The sequence below is a fragment of the Coffea arabica genome, chromosome 10e, assembly GCF_036785885.1.
Source record: "Coffea arabica cultivar ET-39 chromosome 10e, Coffea Arabica ET-39 HiFi, whole genome shotgun sequence".
Taxonomy (NCBI): domain Eukaryota; kingdom Viridiplantae; phylum Streptophyta; class Magnoliopsida; order Gentianales; family Rubiaceae; genus Coffea; species Coffea arabica.
The window spans coordinates 44176381-44193078 of record NC_092328.1 but is presented as its reverse complement, the minus strand read 5'-3'; the positions used below and the strand labels follow the sequence as shown (position 1 = coordinate 44193078).

The following is a 16698-nucleotide window of genomic DNA, read 5'->3' as shown; positions in this document are numbered from 1 at the left end:
AAGTGTTTGGACTACAGGTCCAAAAACTTTTCTTTTAACCAATAAATCCAATTTAGATTGGATCGTATCTTTCCACTTTGAACAATCATTTCTATACCGACATTCATCAACCAATTTAGATTCATGATCCTCATCAACTTCTATAATATCAAGTGCTACATTTCATTAGGCTCCAACTAAATTTTTTTTTTATGATTTCATTCTCTTCAGGAGTTGGCTCTTCAGGAGCAACCTCTTCAAGAGGTTGAATTTTGTCATGACATTTAATCTCCAGAGATATTTCAAATCAATTTATACTTTGTTTAGGTAGGCCGGCCTTAAATTTATTTGTAGCACTCGTGCATGTCCTTCAGGGACATCAATTTTAGCTAGAGTATTTCCTGCAGGAATAGTTGATTTAATGACTCTTTTGGAGTCGATAAATATAACTTTCTACAAATGAAGAATTTCTTGAACTTCTAGTTCACATTATTTTGTATGAGGATCGAGGAAATTCAATTTTTCAGGTGATTTCCTTTCGGTTGATTTTTTCCTCCCCCTAATGTCGGGAATCGTAACTCATCAGAATAAATAAATCATTTAATAGATCACCCATCAAATATTTTACGATATTTAATCGTAAAAAGTGATTCATACCCGACATAAATTCTAAATTTCTTTTTGGAGCCATATATAATATAAAGGGGGTGTGTATAAATATTTGTCGGCTCTCAAATATTTTCACTTTCGTCAAATCATGTATTCATTGGGATCAGTAAATTTCTTATTTACTGCAGGTGATGATTATAAATCAAATGAGAATGAAGACAACTATATCGATAACCATTTCTCTCTCGAATGGTTATTATGATATAATTAACCTTTATCTCACTTGATTTCTAAACATGATCTCTATTATTGTCTCATTTAGTGTCTCAATTTGATATCCATTTCAACGGATATTCAAATTCAATAAATTTTTCGAGACATGATAAAAATAGTGTTTTATTTATGATAAACTTTTCTCCTACAGGAAGAAATATAGTAGTGGCTCTTCTGGAGCTTTCAATCACTTAAACACTACAACAGATTGTGTTTGTCTCTCTCATTGGAATATAGTGTATATAGTAGCACTTATTAATGAGACACATATCATTGTCACTATAATTCTTATGGGACAAATATCATCACCATAATCCTTTGATCCCAAATGTTTAACATCCATTTCTTCTTCAGGAAGAAAAGCTAATTACTATTATAAATTAAATTAAGCATCATACACCTTCAGGGTATTTAAAGAAATTGGCTATGTGAAGATGCGATTATAATTTTGATTCGTCAAATGTACTTCGGGACATTTATCTTTAGGACCTTTATTTTCTTGTCCTTATCATTATTATCCCACTTCAAGTGGTAACTTTTTCTCTTGTCATGACAAAATATACATTTACCAAAATTATAGTCATGGCAGCAACCATAACTAATAAATTGAAATTTAGTCACATTCACTTCTGGGAATGGACTAGAATTAGCATGCAATAAGTACAAAATACTTCTCAAAATTTCTCTTAATATTGCTACTACAGGAGCATATTCGAGTAATCAATTGTGGAGAGTATTATTTTCAATATATCTTATGAGTAAAATTTTCTCGACACAATTTCAACTGAGAATTAATTCTGAAAATTGCATAATTATGTTCTTGTAGCCACAGGTAAATTTATCATACCAGACTTTTGAAATAATGACCATCTTCTGGTGGCCAAATCTTTTTGTTAAAGAACGACCATCTTCAGGTGGTCGGATATTTTTCTTTAAGTATTTCAAAGGACAAGTAGATCCTCAAATATAATTGATTTTCTATAATAGCATCTCCAAAACTCAATGCATCAAAATATAAGTATTTATAACAAATAATTATAAAGATAAATAAGTCGAATTAAAAGGAGAAATATTACCTCAAATATATCAAACAATATATTTTTTGTGTTTAGTGGTTGCTCAACAGTAAGTACTTGTATTTTGCGATAATTCAAATATTAGCCATAAGAAATTGAAATAAGTTTTTGAGTTAGAAATTTACCTCAGAATTTTCTTGAAGAAATATGGACAGAATTTCGACAAAATCTTGTGCTTCACCTTTGTTCAAGGTAGAGCCCCCGTTTTCACCTTTTGCTCAAAAGTAGAGATTTCGTGCTGATAACGTGTTATAAAACTAATAAAATAAGCTATTATAATATCAAGTGAAATATTGGAGAAAGAAGTAGAGAAAGAAGTGGAGCAATGGAGAATGATATTCTTATTTTTGTCAAATAATACAAAAGTTCATTTCAAAGGGTGTCAATGTACCTCTATATATAGGTACTACAAGATTAAAGGAACATCAATCCTATTAAACACCCACTATTACAAGAATATGAAGAAACCTATGAAACGGTTCTTCCACTACATGAATAGATTTATGGATTGTAACTTCTATACATAATGTATCCATAAATCAAGAATTAATCCTCTTGGAAATACAAAGGGACATCCATACTTTTAATTGTTTCATAACATAGCCTTAATTTTTGTAATTTTCCAAACACACCCTTAATCTTTGTCAAAAAATTAACATCTGAAACCCTCCGAACCCTTATCAATTTCAGGTCATACACAATCCAAAGCCAAAAAAAAAAAATTCCTATTTGACTCGTATCATTGGGCAAGATATGATGCATAACACCCTTTTTAGAACATAAAAATCACACCCAAAAAAAATCTTAATCAATTATCTACCTTTTCAGCCATTGAAGGAACCTGTCCTAGATGCTTTGAAAAACACATGGGGCGGAAACAGATCCATACAATCCTTATCACAACAAGTTTTTCTTTCTTTTTTTTTTTTGGGGGGGGGGGGGGGGGGTGTAACTGTTCCTGCCCTCGAGACACAGCCGACTGCATTGCATAATTTGCAGTCTGCTATTTGAAACAGTAAGAGTTTACACTAATCACTTGCGTTCTCTCCAGTGAGAGACAGAATTATAATTCTGCTAAGAATCTAAGGTAGAAAACTAACAAGTGAAACATGGTCTTTCCTTTCTTCTATGATGATGCCCTGTACTATTTGGAGTTTGCAGAGGAACACTGGTGTTTGACTAATGGTTTGAAGAATCAAATGCTGATCCTTAGACAGGATCTGAGATTTCTGAGGACGTATCTGTTATGCATGGAGTTGTTGAAGAAGGTTTCTCTTATCAGTTTTAGCAGATCAAAGCCGCTTATTTCCAGCATAGAAGCTGCCTCCTCCGAGGCAGCCCAGTGCCTTTACAAAGCTCTTTCAGTTACGAGAACAATCCAGGGTCTTGCCAGTGCGGTTTCTTTTATAGCAAATAAGGTCAAGTGTTTTGAGCCAAATATACAGCAAGATTACACATTATTGTTGAATCAGCATTCATGGGATTCATCATCATCCAACTACTCATCATTGCATCCCGCACGCCTTACGGATTTGTGTGATTTTGTCATAAATAACTTAGATGATCTTCTTGAGTCGAAAAATCTGATCTTGTCATTGAAGAAGCAAATGGAAGTTCTTGTAAAGAAGCTCAAGTTTCTTAAGAATCTCATATCTGATACTTCTTGGAGAGATGATGCAAGGCAGGTAATGGGATCTTTTATGCAGTATGTTCCGTCTGTGACCAAGGTAGCAGCATGTTTGTCCTATCTGTGTTGGGTTGGTGAAACGAATTATAGATACAAAGCACGTGAAGTGGAGATTAAGCTTTCTGATCTGCTACAGAAGTTTAAGACTGATACTGCAGAGCTCATTGAGATGCATGTTACGCTTCTCAGCGCTTCGGCAAAGGAAAAATCGGGTGATGGTAAAAGAGAAGCTCTGAATTTTGTCAATTTCCTCATGGAAAACTCAGTCAGCTTCATGAATGACCAAAATGTTATCATCTTTGAAGAGATGGTTTTCCTGATGGAGTTTGTGATCAAGCCCCAAACTTATCCGATCACAAGAGATTATTACCAAATATCAGCAGATATTAAAGCAACGGCCAAGGAGGTAGGATGTTTCGAGTACAATTTTCTTGTCAACAAAGCAACAGAGGACCAACTGAGGGATATGAATCGTATGTTTGCTAGCTTGCTGGAAAAGATGAAGCTGATCAAAGCAGAGATATTTCTGATACAGCTACAGGACTCTCAGGAAAGTTTCATTGCAACTTCGAAGGATAGAATGATAGGCCTTCACCAGAGTCTGGGATTCCTGAGATCGTTCCTCAGTGATCCACTTGAGAAGGAGAAGGAGGATATAAAGCAGCTCAGTAAAGATGCAGCAACAATGGCTCGTGAGATTACGGCCCTCATTCACTTGATGCACGAAAAGAAGGTGACCAAAGAGACGGTAAGGGAAGTGAATCTTGAAATTTTTTTGCTGCTGGAAAAGATAAAGCTCATTGAGGGAGAGTTATATTTGATGAGGCTAAAAGACCAAAAGGCTGAATTCATAGCCCCTATTAATGATCAAATTATAACCCTTCATGAGGGGCTTAAATATTTTAGAGAATTTCTCATGGATCCCTCAAAAATGGAGGAAGATACGGAGGATGGAAAATTATTCTTGAAACATTTTGAAGCTGTGACTAAGGAGTCATCTTCCTTCATACTCTCATTTTGGTCCGATGAAAATGCAAATGAGGCAATTGATGAAGCCAACTTTCAGTTGCTCAAGTTACTCGACAAGATTAATCTTGTCAAGGCAGAGATCTTTTTAGCAGAACTACAAAGCCACGATGCTAGCTGGATGATCGATATGAAGGATCCGGTTCAAACTCTTCAAAAGGTTCAAGAGGGGGTAAGATTTCTCAGGATCGTTCTCTTGGAGTTTCCTAAGGAGTTCAAGGAATTTGGCGAACAGATCTGGATGAAACTCGAAGCTCTGACCAAGGAAGCCACATGTCTAGTTTTCTTGCTCGGTGATAATTTAACGAAAGAAGACATGTCCAAGGAAATGAACCGTTCGCTTTCTGATTTGATAGATAAAATAGTGCTTTTGAAGGCTGAGATCGGGCAAAGTTATCTCCAAATTCCGCAGCCATATCCCAAGACTGATGATCTTGGCTTTCTAAGCTCTTTCTTGGGAAATCTGAGGGAGCTACTTGACTGCAATGCTATTTCAATTGCTTCTGCAAAGCATCAGCTTGACATGGTATATATGGACTTGGACTTCCTCATATCTTTCCTCATAAAAAGTGTAAAGCAACATCATGACCATGAGGAACTGAAAGTTCTTCGGACTAGAATTACAAAAATTGCATATGAACTAGAATATGCTGTTGACTCCTTTGTGGTTGGAGATGGCCCCCTATGCATTCGTATGCTATGGCTTTCTGCTGTCATAGAAGAGATTAAACTTTTAAAAGCAAACATGATTGAGATTTCTGACGAGAAAAGGTTTGACTCTGAAGCGGATAGAGGTGCCAAGACCTCCAGTGAGGCACAATCACAAGCTAGTAGCCCAACAGTTGATGAGGTTGTGATAGGTTTCGAAGATGCAGAAAGGGGGGTTGTCGATCGACTAACAAGAGGAGCAATGGAAAGGGATATCATCCCAATTGTAGGCATGGCTGGGCTTGGCAAGACAACTCTGGCCAAGGAAGTGTTCAATAACCCTACTGTTACCAGCCACTTCTATGTTCGTGCATGGTGCTGCATCTCTCAAGTATATAACAAGAGACAGTTACTACTTGATATCTTGAGCCAAATCAGTGAGACCACTGACCAAATCCAGAAAAAGGATGCCGAAGATGTGGCCCTAGAATTGCGCAAAAGGCTAAAGAGGAGAAGATATCTCATCGTCATGGATGATTTGTGGGATATCGAAGCATGGAACGACTTGAGAGATTCATTTCCCAATGATAACAATGGAAGTAGAGTTTTGTTTACCAGCCGATTGGAAGATGTAGCTTTTGAAGCTAAGTCAGGTTGCAAACCTTACTTCCTTCATCTACTTTCTAGCATTCAAAGTTGGGAGTTATTGGAATTAAAGTTGTTTGGAAAAGAAGGTTGTCCTCCATCGCTGCAGGAAGTCGGGATGGAAATTGCACGGAAGTGTGACGGACTACCTCTGTCAGTTGTTGTGATAGCGGGTTTGCTTGCAACAACAGAAAAGACACCTCTTAGTTGGGAACAAGTTTCGAGAAATTTGAGCTCTCACATTGTTACGGATCCACAAATGGGGTGCCTGCGTGTACTGGAGTTGAGTTACCTGCACTTGCCAGATTATTTGAAGAGATGCTTTCTTTACTTTGCAGCCTTTCCGGAGGACCATGAGATTCCAGTATCAAAGTTGTCAAGGCTATGGATTGCAGAAGGGTTTTTGCAAGAAACTGGTGTTAAGAGATTGGAGGATGCTGCAGAGGACTGCTTACTAGATTTGATACATAGAAGCCTAGTTATCGTGGCCAAAACAAGATCAGACGGTAGGGTGAGATCATGCCGCATTCATGATCTACTGCGGGAGCTATGCCAGAGAAAAGCTCAAGAGGAGAACTTTTTCCAGCTTGTCCACGGGTATGATGAACATTTCGCCACTACTCCTGATGGTAAAGTTCACAACCTCGCTGATTCTTTTTCCACAATTCCTCCGAAATACAAACAACGTCGGCTGTGCATTTGTTCCAAAAGGGAGCATTTTACCATGTTGAGGCCTTGTGGTCCTCGTGTACATAGTCTACTATTTCTGGCCTATAATGATTGGTTCCCAAGGCAACCTTATGACATTTCATTCATTTCTAAAAACTTTAAACTTCTAAGAGTGCTGGATTTGGAGAGCATCAACATGGGTAGTTCTTTTCCCACTGGACTGGAACTACTTGTTCAGTTGAGATACTTAGCTCTCAGAGGAGCTGTAAATTCTGTTCCAACATCAATAGCTAAGCTCAGGAAGTTAGAAACTTTTCTTCTGAAGGGACTATCTGGCGAAGTTGAAATTCCGGACGCATTTTGGGAAATGGAAAGCTTAAGGCATGTCCACATAAATGACCGTGCTGCATTCATTTTGGATGACAATAAGCTTGAAACCCGATGTGTATTGGGCAATCTGGATACCCTTTCTACACCAGTTCTTCGTCCTGGCAGAGCTACAGAGAAAATAATGAGAAGGCTACCTAAACTTCGGAAACTAAGATGCATTTTTATGGAGTCATGGAATTTTCCGGTGCTGGATGCTCTGACTTCCCTCGAGTCACTCAAGATATTTTATCATGGTAGAGTTGCTTATCCTTGTAAATTTAGCTTCCCTGCAAATCTCAAGAAGTTGACACTGTCAAAGTTTCGCCTACCATGGACTGAAATATCAACAATCGGGAGACTACCAAACCTTCAGAGTTTGAAATTACTCTTTAAAGCTTTTGAGGGACGGGAATGGGAACCAAAAAAAGGAGAATTCCAGAATCTCAAATACCTGAAATTGGACAAGCTGGACATTGCTCAGTGGAAAGCTTCCAATGATCACTTTCCCTCCCTTGAGCAGCTAGTCTTGCAAAGATGTACGCAGCTTGAGGAGGTGCCATTAAGTTTTGGGGAGATCCCCACATTACAGATAATTGAGGTGCATTGGTGTGCCGAAGCTGCTGCTATTTCTGTCAAGAAAATCGAGGAAGAACAAAGGGACTCCGGAAATGAGGAGCTCAAGGTCCTTATTTCCGGACTGGAGATATAGAAGCCCTTTCTGTAGTTTCTTTCTCATGTCGACAGGTAACTTAACTTCTTCTCAATCATAAACTTCATTAGTCTTGTTACTTTTTCTCTTTCCCATGTAGCACCTCTAACAGATGAAATTGATAAAGTTGTGTCCTAATCGGGTTGGTTTCTTGAATTGAAACTTATGTCAAAATATGGTAGTTTCAAATAGTTTTAACATGCAGCTATACATGGAAAAGGCAAAAGAATAGTTCGCTTTGTGCACTGTGCTGTTCAGGGTTCGAATCTTGAGTTTGTCAGTTAGGGGATGGAAAAGGTGTGTGTAGGGGTAGGGGGTAAATATATATATATATATATATATATATATATGGAAAATATTTATCCCTCTAATTTTAAGGATTTCAAAATTCTTGATGGACTATGAGGATTCATGTTATTATTAGTGATGAGTGGTCAGAATAAAACTATCACACTATAGGACTATTGATTCTTTGAACATCAGGGATTGTTGTGATGAAGAAGAAAATGCATAGGCTTTCGAACACTTAAGAACTCCAACCAATAGTCTCGGAGATTGCTAAAATTTTTTTCTTTTTTTTTTATGCATTGAAATTGATTACTAAAGCCAAAAATTTTAGATTTTCATCTAATAATGATCCTTTTTGAAAAATCCTATTAGTCATCTTTAGGCAAAATATGCTCTACAAGTTTGTTTTGCTTGGCCAAATTTATGTATGTTATGTTATTGATAAACTAATTAATTTCTTTTTGTTGATGACAAAAGAAATAAAAAGATAGTGCTATAGAGGATAACTATGGAAAAACAAATTTGTGATAACAGGAACTACAAGTCAATCATGGTACTGGTTCAAGTCACTGGTCAATCTAAAAGATCAATTGAACTAGTCAAATCCAATTAAGAATGGACTGAACCAATAAAAAAACCGGTAAAAATCATATCTTTAAACCAGTTCATACTATTTTTTAAATTTTAAAGTCATCTAATTTACATAATAAATAAAACAATAAAAAGGTATTTGAACCGAGTTGAATAGTAATCCGGAAGCTCATCTGATTCATTTAATGGTCCGAGTTTAAAAACAATGGTAATATGTTGATCTATTAACACAAATTCTGAGATAAAATAAACTGCTCATGAAATGAATTCCAAAAAAGGAAAGCAGAAAGAATACATTTCTTGAAACATTTAATGCCCACTGTGTTGAAGTTTAGTTGAATCTGAATTTACCATTCATGAATAATTTTCACTTCAATTTAATCGATGTTAATCCTGTGCTTTCTGATTTGTGACAGGCTGACAGCAATGGAGAAAATTTTTAGCTGAAGGCAGGTTCCAGATTAGACTATTTTCCCTCTGCTTATCTTGGCTGCATTTCCGACGTTACTTTATTTTTCCGCTGCTTATCGTTACCGTCTTTCCTCCTGAAGATGATCAAGAAGAAATGGCACTCTCAAAGTTCCTATCCTGCTTGGATCAGATTTCCAGGGTTCTTTGTTGCACGTTTGTTGAGGTTTTTAATTTCAAAGTTTCGCATATTAATTTGAACTTGCAGACTCTATGCTTCGCGATTGAATTTGATTTGCTGTATCATTTCTCTTTTTCCCCAAAATGACTTTCTTTTTCTTTTTGGGTTTTGTTAGCATGTAATGAAATTTGTGGCCTGTCAGAAAGAAAGGCGCAATTACAAAGTTACAAATGCCAGCAGACCATTTTCGTTTCCTCTATGTTTTCTCCATTTGCTAAGTAGACCGAAACTATATACCCTTTCATGAATGCAAATGAGCAGGATAATAACACGGGGATGAAAAAGGGGTGGGGTGTAAAGCACCCAACGATGCACAAGACTCTTATATTAAGGCACAATCGATAGCATCATGGTAGAAATCCATTGCAGGCATGACTCACATGATTGCCTTACAAGAAGAACACTGTATAAGCATATTTTCATGGGCTAAACAACCTTTCTGCACCTACTAGTGCTGATTTTGCTGCATAAAACTTCTACCAAAGCTTCCAAGTTCCTGGGAAATAGCCATGCAGCTACACGAGAAAGCTACAGAAGAAACAGGTGAATTGAACTCACAAGTTTCTTCCACTTGGTGAATGCGAAGTGACGAGCCGACTTGTCACCGCTGGCAATACATTGAAGCTAACAAGTATGATCATCCTTAGAGCAGCAGCTCTTTGGGGTTTGCAATGCGTCCTAGATAAGGTCACGGGTAGCTGCTGGCCGTGTACGGAAATGTTCACGATTATGGATCATACTCTGAACAGTTCCAATTGGCAGCACGACATTCATTGGAAAGCAACGCCCAGAACTTTCTTAATCACGATACTAGTTGGCTAGAACCAATTTGACACACTGAAATCTCTCAGCTTACTCAGGTGTCTTTCCATGTCTTGCCTAGTTTTGCTCCATTCTTCCTTCTCTATCACATCTGTTGGAGTATCTCTTTCATTCTAGGACAAACAAGATACGTAAGTCTAGCAGCTGAAGTAAAAGCCACCATAAATAAGTATAAAACCGAGATAAAAAGAACAGTTACCGGAGGAATTATTCTGAAGGAATTTCCATTGTCACGTATAACAAGCAGATCATTCCTCCTGTCCCTGTTTTTCCCGTCTGGTACAGTCACCTAGTCCGGAGGAAAAAACCATATTATGTTGATTTGTCAAGCCTATATGTCAGGACAAAGCACCTATTGTACCGGACATCCCTTTTTTACCAGTACAATAGTATAAACTTTAGTGTAAAAATTTGTCTTCATACTCCAGCCTAAGAAGCACAGAATTTCGATGAAGGCATTCTGAGAAGGTAAACTCAAAAGCAAGACTTAAACCATTAGTTCAAAGCCCATACGATTCCTTACCACAACTTTAGCTCTTGTTATTGATTTTGTCTTTGAATCAATTACATAAATCTCCTCAAAATCAAGCATGAAATCAGGATCACCAGATCTGCGGTTTCTATAATGCTTCGTCAGGAAAATCTGCAATAAAACACAATCATGCTATTCAGGAAGGAAGATATTTTAATCATGGCTCAACCTTGTCACAACATAAAAGGAACACCAGACTTGTTTAAATAGGGTGTAAAATACAAAATAATAGGAAAACGAAAAATGGGGTAGTTTTGATGATTTTGTATTCAAAATTGCTCAAACAACCCTTCAGAGTTGACAGGGAATAACATTTACTTAACTGCACAATAAACCAAAAGAATTGGTCAAATATAGGAAATAGAAAGACAGATTTATTTAATCAACAATTCCATAGACAAAAACAAATTGAGAGAGACAAGTGCATATCTTTCACTAAAAATTCTAAAGGAGATAATACATTGAAGCGAAACAAGCAAAGCAAAATGGTGGCTTATTAAGGAAACAACAATATGACGTAGATGTTTATATCAATAAATCAGATAATATTTTTAGAGTACCAGCAGGTAGAAATCCGCAAATAACATTTCAACCAATTTAGGTTAGGCACGCTCTAGGATATCTTTACAAGTCAAGTTTTGTGGTGAAGGATCAAGAAACAGAAACAAAGGTAAACAAAGGAGAAGATGGAACAGCTTATTTGGAAATCCTATTGATCCCCATATCAAATTTGAGTTTGAGGATGATTTTTCCAACTTGATGAGAATTGACACGGGATGACTTTTAGTTGAAAACGAAATTACTGTGAACACAGACTAAAGCAACACTTTAGGTCCAGGCTAGGATACTGCAGTACCTCCACATTTCTGGACTTCCAATTACAACTTCCTTCCCTAGTTTGCTCAGAAATGTATGGCTTAAATATATTAATGAGAGCTTCCAACAGAGTAGAATTTTACGAGCAAGAACTTCACATGTATTCCTAGTTATGGCACTACCAAGTTCTTTGCATTTTACGAGAACTCGACACATCATGAGCTCTTTCTTTCCAACAACTTTGGCTTACCCTCCATGAGCTACAATTGAAGGTCTAATGGCCTCAAAACCTAGAACTGAGCTAAAAAACTATACACCTAGTACCACATTTGTTGATCATCAACTGACATCAACAACGATAGAAAGTATCCTCTAAAAAGGGGAATAACAATTGATAAGCACAGAAAAATACTACAGAAATAAGCAATTTTTACATAAATGTTCTCTGCCACTCTTAAACAATTTGGGCCACGCACAAACTCAAATACTACTCGCTGCCTAACAAAATGGAAATATCGAACTATACAAAATTCAAATTTTTGATAAAGTTTGGAAGCAAAGCTGCATCAAAATCCACAGGAAAAGCTGCATAATGCAAACTGTATCCCACACATACCTTCAAGACCTCCCTCTCGGATTTATACATGGGATCTCTGGGTGCATCAATAGGTGGCTCTGTTACATTGTAGCATCCATAATCAGTCTGTGCACATCGAATGTACTACAAAACAAAGAGAAACCATTGAAGTAAGCAAATCAATCAAATTTTGGTATGGCTATACAAAAGTAACTAATATGATCATATTCTACATTAAAAGCTGAAGATCCTCAAATCTATCATTACCATATTGTACCAAAGGTGGAATAAGCATACAACCTATAGTACATTGTCTACGTATACATAAAAGGTCCTGAAAACCATTGCATACCTTTTGAGGCATTGGAGCAAGAACCTTTGGGATCGCATATACATCTGTGTCAGGAGGCGTGACATACATCTGCACATTGCAAAATGAAACCTCATACATCCTTTAACCATACTCATTAGTCAAGAAAGAAATCTACAATCTTTACTGCATAGCGTACAACACTTCGGAAAAATGACATACTATTTTTCGTCCCTTATTTTTTTAGCACTAAGAAACTCATACTAAAACTAGCAACGCCCATGGGCAATATCAACAAAGAAATCACATAATACAACTGTTACAGAATAATGTACAACAGAATCTACATCACAACGTGCTAAAACTTTTACAACATACTATGCAATATTTAAGCCAGAAGGTACCTTACTACTATTCAGCCCAAAAAAAATTCACAGGCTACAACTTTGCAGCATAATGTACAACACAATGTAGCCAAAAGGTACCACTACCCTAGAAGAGTGAACAATGCTGAAAGAGAAAACTCTCCTACCTCCCGGAAGTCGTAAACGTCGTCGTCGGGGTCAGGAGGTTTCCGAATAAAGAAATCACAGTCGAGCAAACAAATTTTATGAAACTCCTCTTCATTAATCCTATATTCCACAATCTTCTCGGAATCCCAACCCTGAGTAGAAATAAAGCTCTTGCTCTGAACTATCAGAATGTCATCCTCTCCTCCGGCCGCGGCTGCGGAAATGGCGGTGGTGGTGTCGTAGTCAACGTCGAAGTCTTTCTTGTTGTCTACTTCCTCGGCTTCTTCGTCGTCCATGTCGTAGTCGTCGGGGCTGCCGCTGTCCCCGTCTCCGTCGTCGGCCCAGGCCCGAAAGTCTCGTCTGCTGGAGATTATGGGCTTTGTAATTGGCAGGTGAATAGTGGGGGACTTAACTGAGCTGGTGATTGGGGGTAGTGACGGTTTAGGAGAGAAAATGGGGAGCAGTGGCCGTGGCGGTGGTGCGAGGAGGAGTTGCGTGGTGATCATGGTGGTTTTGGGAGAGGGAAAGGGAATGATTTTTGTTTGGGATATTTGTGTCAATTGCGTGCTCTCTCGGAGGGGATAATGTTGCGTTTTGGGCGGGATTCGATGCTGCTGACGCAATAACTAAAGTTAGGGAATTTCGCCAATTTGGTTTCTGAACATTTTCACTAAGGGTGCGTTTGGTTCAACAGAATTGGAATTGAATTGGAATTGAAATTCTATAGAATTAAAATTCTATGAATTGGAATTCCAAAACATTGGAATTCTTTTGTTTGGGAAATACATAGAATTGATATAGAATTCATTTGGAATTCCAAATTCTTTGTTTGGATGAGAGAAGAATTCATTAAAAATTAGAATTGTTTCCAACTAACATTTCCTTACATAAAAAATTTCTTCTTTTTTACTATATAATAATTTTTTAACATTTAGCTAATTGTTACTAAAGCTTTAAGGAAAAAGCCAATTAGTGCCCTTAATAATTTATTTTTTTTCTTGCATTTAACTAATTGTTACTAATGCTTTAGAGAAAAAAAACAAATTAGTTCCTTTTCTACAAAAAAAAAAAATTTGATCAGAAAGCCAGCAAATCAGCAATAAACAGCCAATCTAGCACTAATCAATATTCAGAGTGCCAATTTCTTATCGCACAGGTACAAATATACCAATATGATTGTGCTGGTAGTAAGATTTCCATAATAACCAAAAAGGACTGGGCAAGTACATGATCCAAACAACAGGCATCATTTGGTTTAGGTAGCTTTATACCTTGTGAAACTGAAAACCATGAACTGAGCCAATTCCAGTCTGGAGAGTGAACGTCAATGAGCAATACAAAGAGACCTCCTAATATCTTCACAACTCATAGCACTTCTCCTATTCAGTTATGAAAATGCATATCATAGAATCACATGACGGAATTCAGTGGTGGAGGCCATCAGAATGCAAGTTCATTTATGTTAGCCTCTACTGAGTTTAAGAAGTGGAAGGTTCATGGTGATGCCTTGACCAATGCGGCAATTTAGAATATTTTGTGCATGTCATGTAGATGGTGTAAGATGCTCTAATCATTGTTTGGTCTCCTTACACAAGTCCTAACTCTAACCCCAACTCTGTATGGAGGAGCTTTGACCAGCAGCAGTAATGTTGAAAATCTACTACTAGTCTAACCTTGGATCAGTAAGAGCATAATCATTTATATCCATTTACAATGAAACCAATTGTAAAAAGCACTTATTGAATTAACTCTGCTAGCTTGGTAGTGATTATAACCAATTACCAATCCAAAACTAGTAGCCGTAAAATACAAAATAATGTTATTAAACTAACAGGAACAGAGAGTGATTAAACTAGTAGTTCCAATAATGTTTGATTAGATAGAAACAGATGATTCTCTAATCATGCCAAATATATGAAAAGCTATCTGAAAGTTGAATTAAACGAGGAACAGAACCACAAGTACCTTACGTAGTTTGCAACTAAGACAGGATCAAAGTCACAGCGGGCATCCTTTACATCAGGTGACCATTTTTCCTTCAACACCCCAGTGACAATCACATCATCTGAAATCAAGCTTACGCAGATCATTTACATAATCACACCACAAATGTGCACTTAATGTACATATGACAGCATAACTACAACACAGATGTGCACTTACGCAGATCATTTACATAACCACAACACAAATGTGCACATAATGTACATATGACAGCATAACCAGGAAATAAAAAGATGTCAAATTCTCATATTCCTGTGACATATTTCTCTGGAATTAAAACTGCGTAGTCATCATATACTTGTAAGGAAAAAGCTCTAAGTGAAGATCAAAATATTTATGCTACTGATTTATTTTTCTTTCTTCCCTTTTGGCCTGACTTCTCTTATGAACCTTGTGGTCGACCAAATACTCGGTTGGAGAAGGCAATCATTATTACCACATGGAAAGAAGCACAAATTGATTTTTTACTCCTATTTAAAACTTCAGAAAGTTCCCAAGTGGTGGATATGATATTACTGGATTTGCCCATTAGCATGGATGGTTTATAGACTAATTGCATACCAATATGGTGACGTAGAAGACACCATTGAAGTCCCTGGGATGTCCTCTCACCCAATGATTAAAGACTACATCAAAAAGCATTTTGGATATGATTCAGAATTATGGCTTTGTAGCTATAGTAATGGTGGCTTTTGCGGTCTTATTTGCTTTCATGTACTCCTACTGCACCAAGAGATTAAACTTCCAAACTAGGTAGAACAAGCCATGTGTCAAACTTACTTTTCTGGAAGTTTTGCCTTCATTTACTCCTATTTTTCTGGATTTTGAGATGGCACATTGAAACAGAACAAACCGTGGCAATGTGTCAAATGAAACAAGGCTTTGTAACAAAGCCCATAACCAATGATTAATTAAAAAATTTCAAAGATGAAGTTACCTTTCACAAGCCCTAAGTATTTCTGAAATTTGGGGAAAGCAAAAGAGCTGAAGGAGAGAACCCAGAAAGTAAGGATGAGAGGAATAAAGGTGACTGCAACAGAAATGGAGGAGTGGCAGAGGTAAGTGTGGAGACGGAGCGAAAAAAATTGGACAGAGTAGGTCTTGCGATTGGCGAGCTGGTGGGTGAAAGGGTGGCGGGAGTGGAGAAGGATGGAGGGAGTGGCCGGAGGATTGGAAGGCGGAGAGGGAGACGGTGGTAGGAGACGTAAAATGTTATAGTGGAGGTGGAAGCGATGATGGAGGAGGGGCACCTGTGAGGCTCTGCAAGCGATCGGGACAAAGAGACGTCTTTGTTTCTTGCAACTTTATGTTTGACCCGGTTATAATTTTTACCCACATTTGATCCGCGTGTAAACCCGTTTCTTAGGATTTGGTGTGGAATTGGAATTAGAATTCTTTTGATCCCATAAAGAATTCAAGTCATGGAATTGGACCCCCATAGAATTCAGATTCAATTCTAATTCTTTGAGTGGAGCAGAATCCAAACAACAGAATTGGAATTGGAGCCTCAATTCCAATTCTAAACTCCAATTCCATGGGGAACCAAACGTAAATTAATTTTGTCCTTGATAAATTATTTTAACCAATTTGGTTCTTGAAGAAGTTTCTTACATCCAACGTAGGACTTTTCACTGATGTAGACCTACAGGGGCAAAATCATCACACTAGTCTAATCTTTTGCAATTAATCGATGAACACCTCACCTATGGGATTAACCTAAAAAAATAGAATGCAATTGGGGGAAATTGGGGGAAGAACTAGGGTTTCGATAAAATCGCAATGGAGGCTAGAATCGAATCGAGAACATCGCAAGTTCCGCAGTGGACATTGGCGATGGTGACAAGGATGGTAATGATTAATCAAAGTCATCAACAAGATCAAGTAAGCCGTAATTTCAAATCTAACTC

At 37.4% G+C, this 16698-nt stretch overlaps 2 protein-coding genes across 4 annotated transcripts; one reads left to right on the top strand and one right to left on the bottom strand.

The window, feature by feature from the left end:
- Positions 1 to 2732: 2732 nt before the first annotated feature.
- On the top strand, positions 2733 to 9417 carry LOC113712202 (putative late blight resistance protein homolog R1B-23). The gene is made up of 2 exons (XM_027235524.2): positions 2733 to 7725; positions 8986 to 9417. Exon 1 carries the CDS (start codon positions 3047 to 3049, stop codon positions 7688 to 7690), a length of 4644 nt encoding a protein of 1547 aa, XP_027091325.1. The 5' UTR covers positions 2733 to 3046; the 3' UTR covers positions 7691 to 7725; positions 8986 to 9417.
- A 78-nt stretch (positions 9418 to 9495) lies between these two features.
- LOC113713013 (PLASTID TRANSCRIPTIONALLY ACTIVE protein 6, chloroplastic-like) lies at positions 9496 to 16097 on the bottom strand. Of its 3 annotated transcripts, XM_027236704.2 has the most exons (9): positions 15729 to 16097; positions 14753 to 14852; positions 14059 to 14166; positions 12808 to 13398; positions 12318 to 12386; positions 12005 to 12109; positions 10564 to 10683; positions 10240 to 10329; positions 9496 to 10153 (listed from the first exon to the last, which is right to left on the bottom strand). In XM_027236704.2, the coding sequence occupies exons 4-9, from the start codon at positions 13291 to 13293 to the stop codon at positions 10037 to 10039; spliced, it is 987 nt and encodes a 328-aa protein (XP_027092505.1). In that variant the 5' UTR covers positions 13294 to 13398; positions 14059 to 14166; positions 14753 to 14852; positions 15729 to 16097; the 3' UTR covers positions 9496 to 10036. The 3 variants fall into 3 exon arrangements, with proteins under 3 accessions (XP_027092505.1, XP_071922877.1, XP_027092504.1); XM_072066776.1 differs by lacking the exon at positions 14059 to 14166 and having other exon boundaries at positions 12808 to 13843; XM_027236703.2 differs by lacking the exon at positions 14059 to 14166.
- Between the last annotated feature and the right edge of the window lie 601 nt (positions 16098 to 16698).

Coding starts and splice junctions, on each gene's coding strand:
- LOC113712202 (XM_027235524.2), top strand. CDS start 3,047: ATGGTCTTTCCTTTCTTCTATGATGATGCCCTGTACTATTTGGAGTTT.
- LOC113713013 (XM_027236704.2), bottom strand. CDS start 13,293: ATGATCACCACGCAACTCCTCCTCGCACCACCGCCACGGCCACTGCTC. Junction 10,330..10,563: donor TAACAAGAGCTAAAGTTGTG/GTAAGGAATCGT, acceptor CCTCCGGACTAG/GTGACTGTACCAGACGGGAA. Junction 10,154..10,239: donor CCTTCAGAATAATTCCTCCG/GTAACTGTTCTT, acceptor TGTTTGTCCTAG/AATGAAAGAGATACTCCAAC.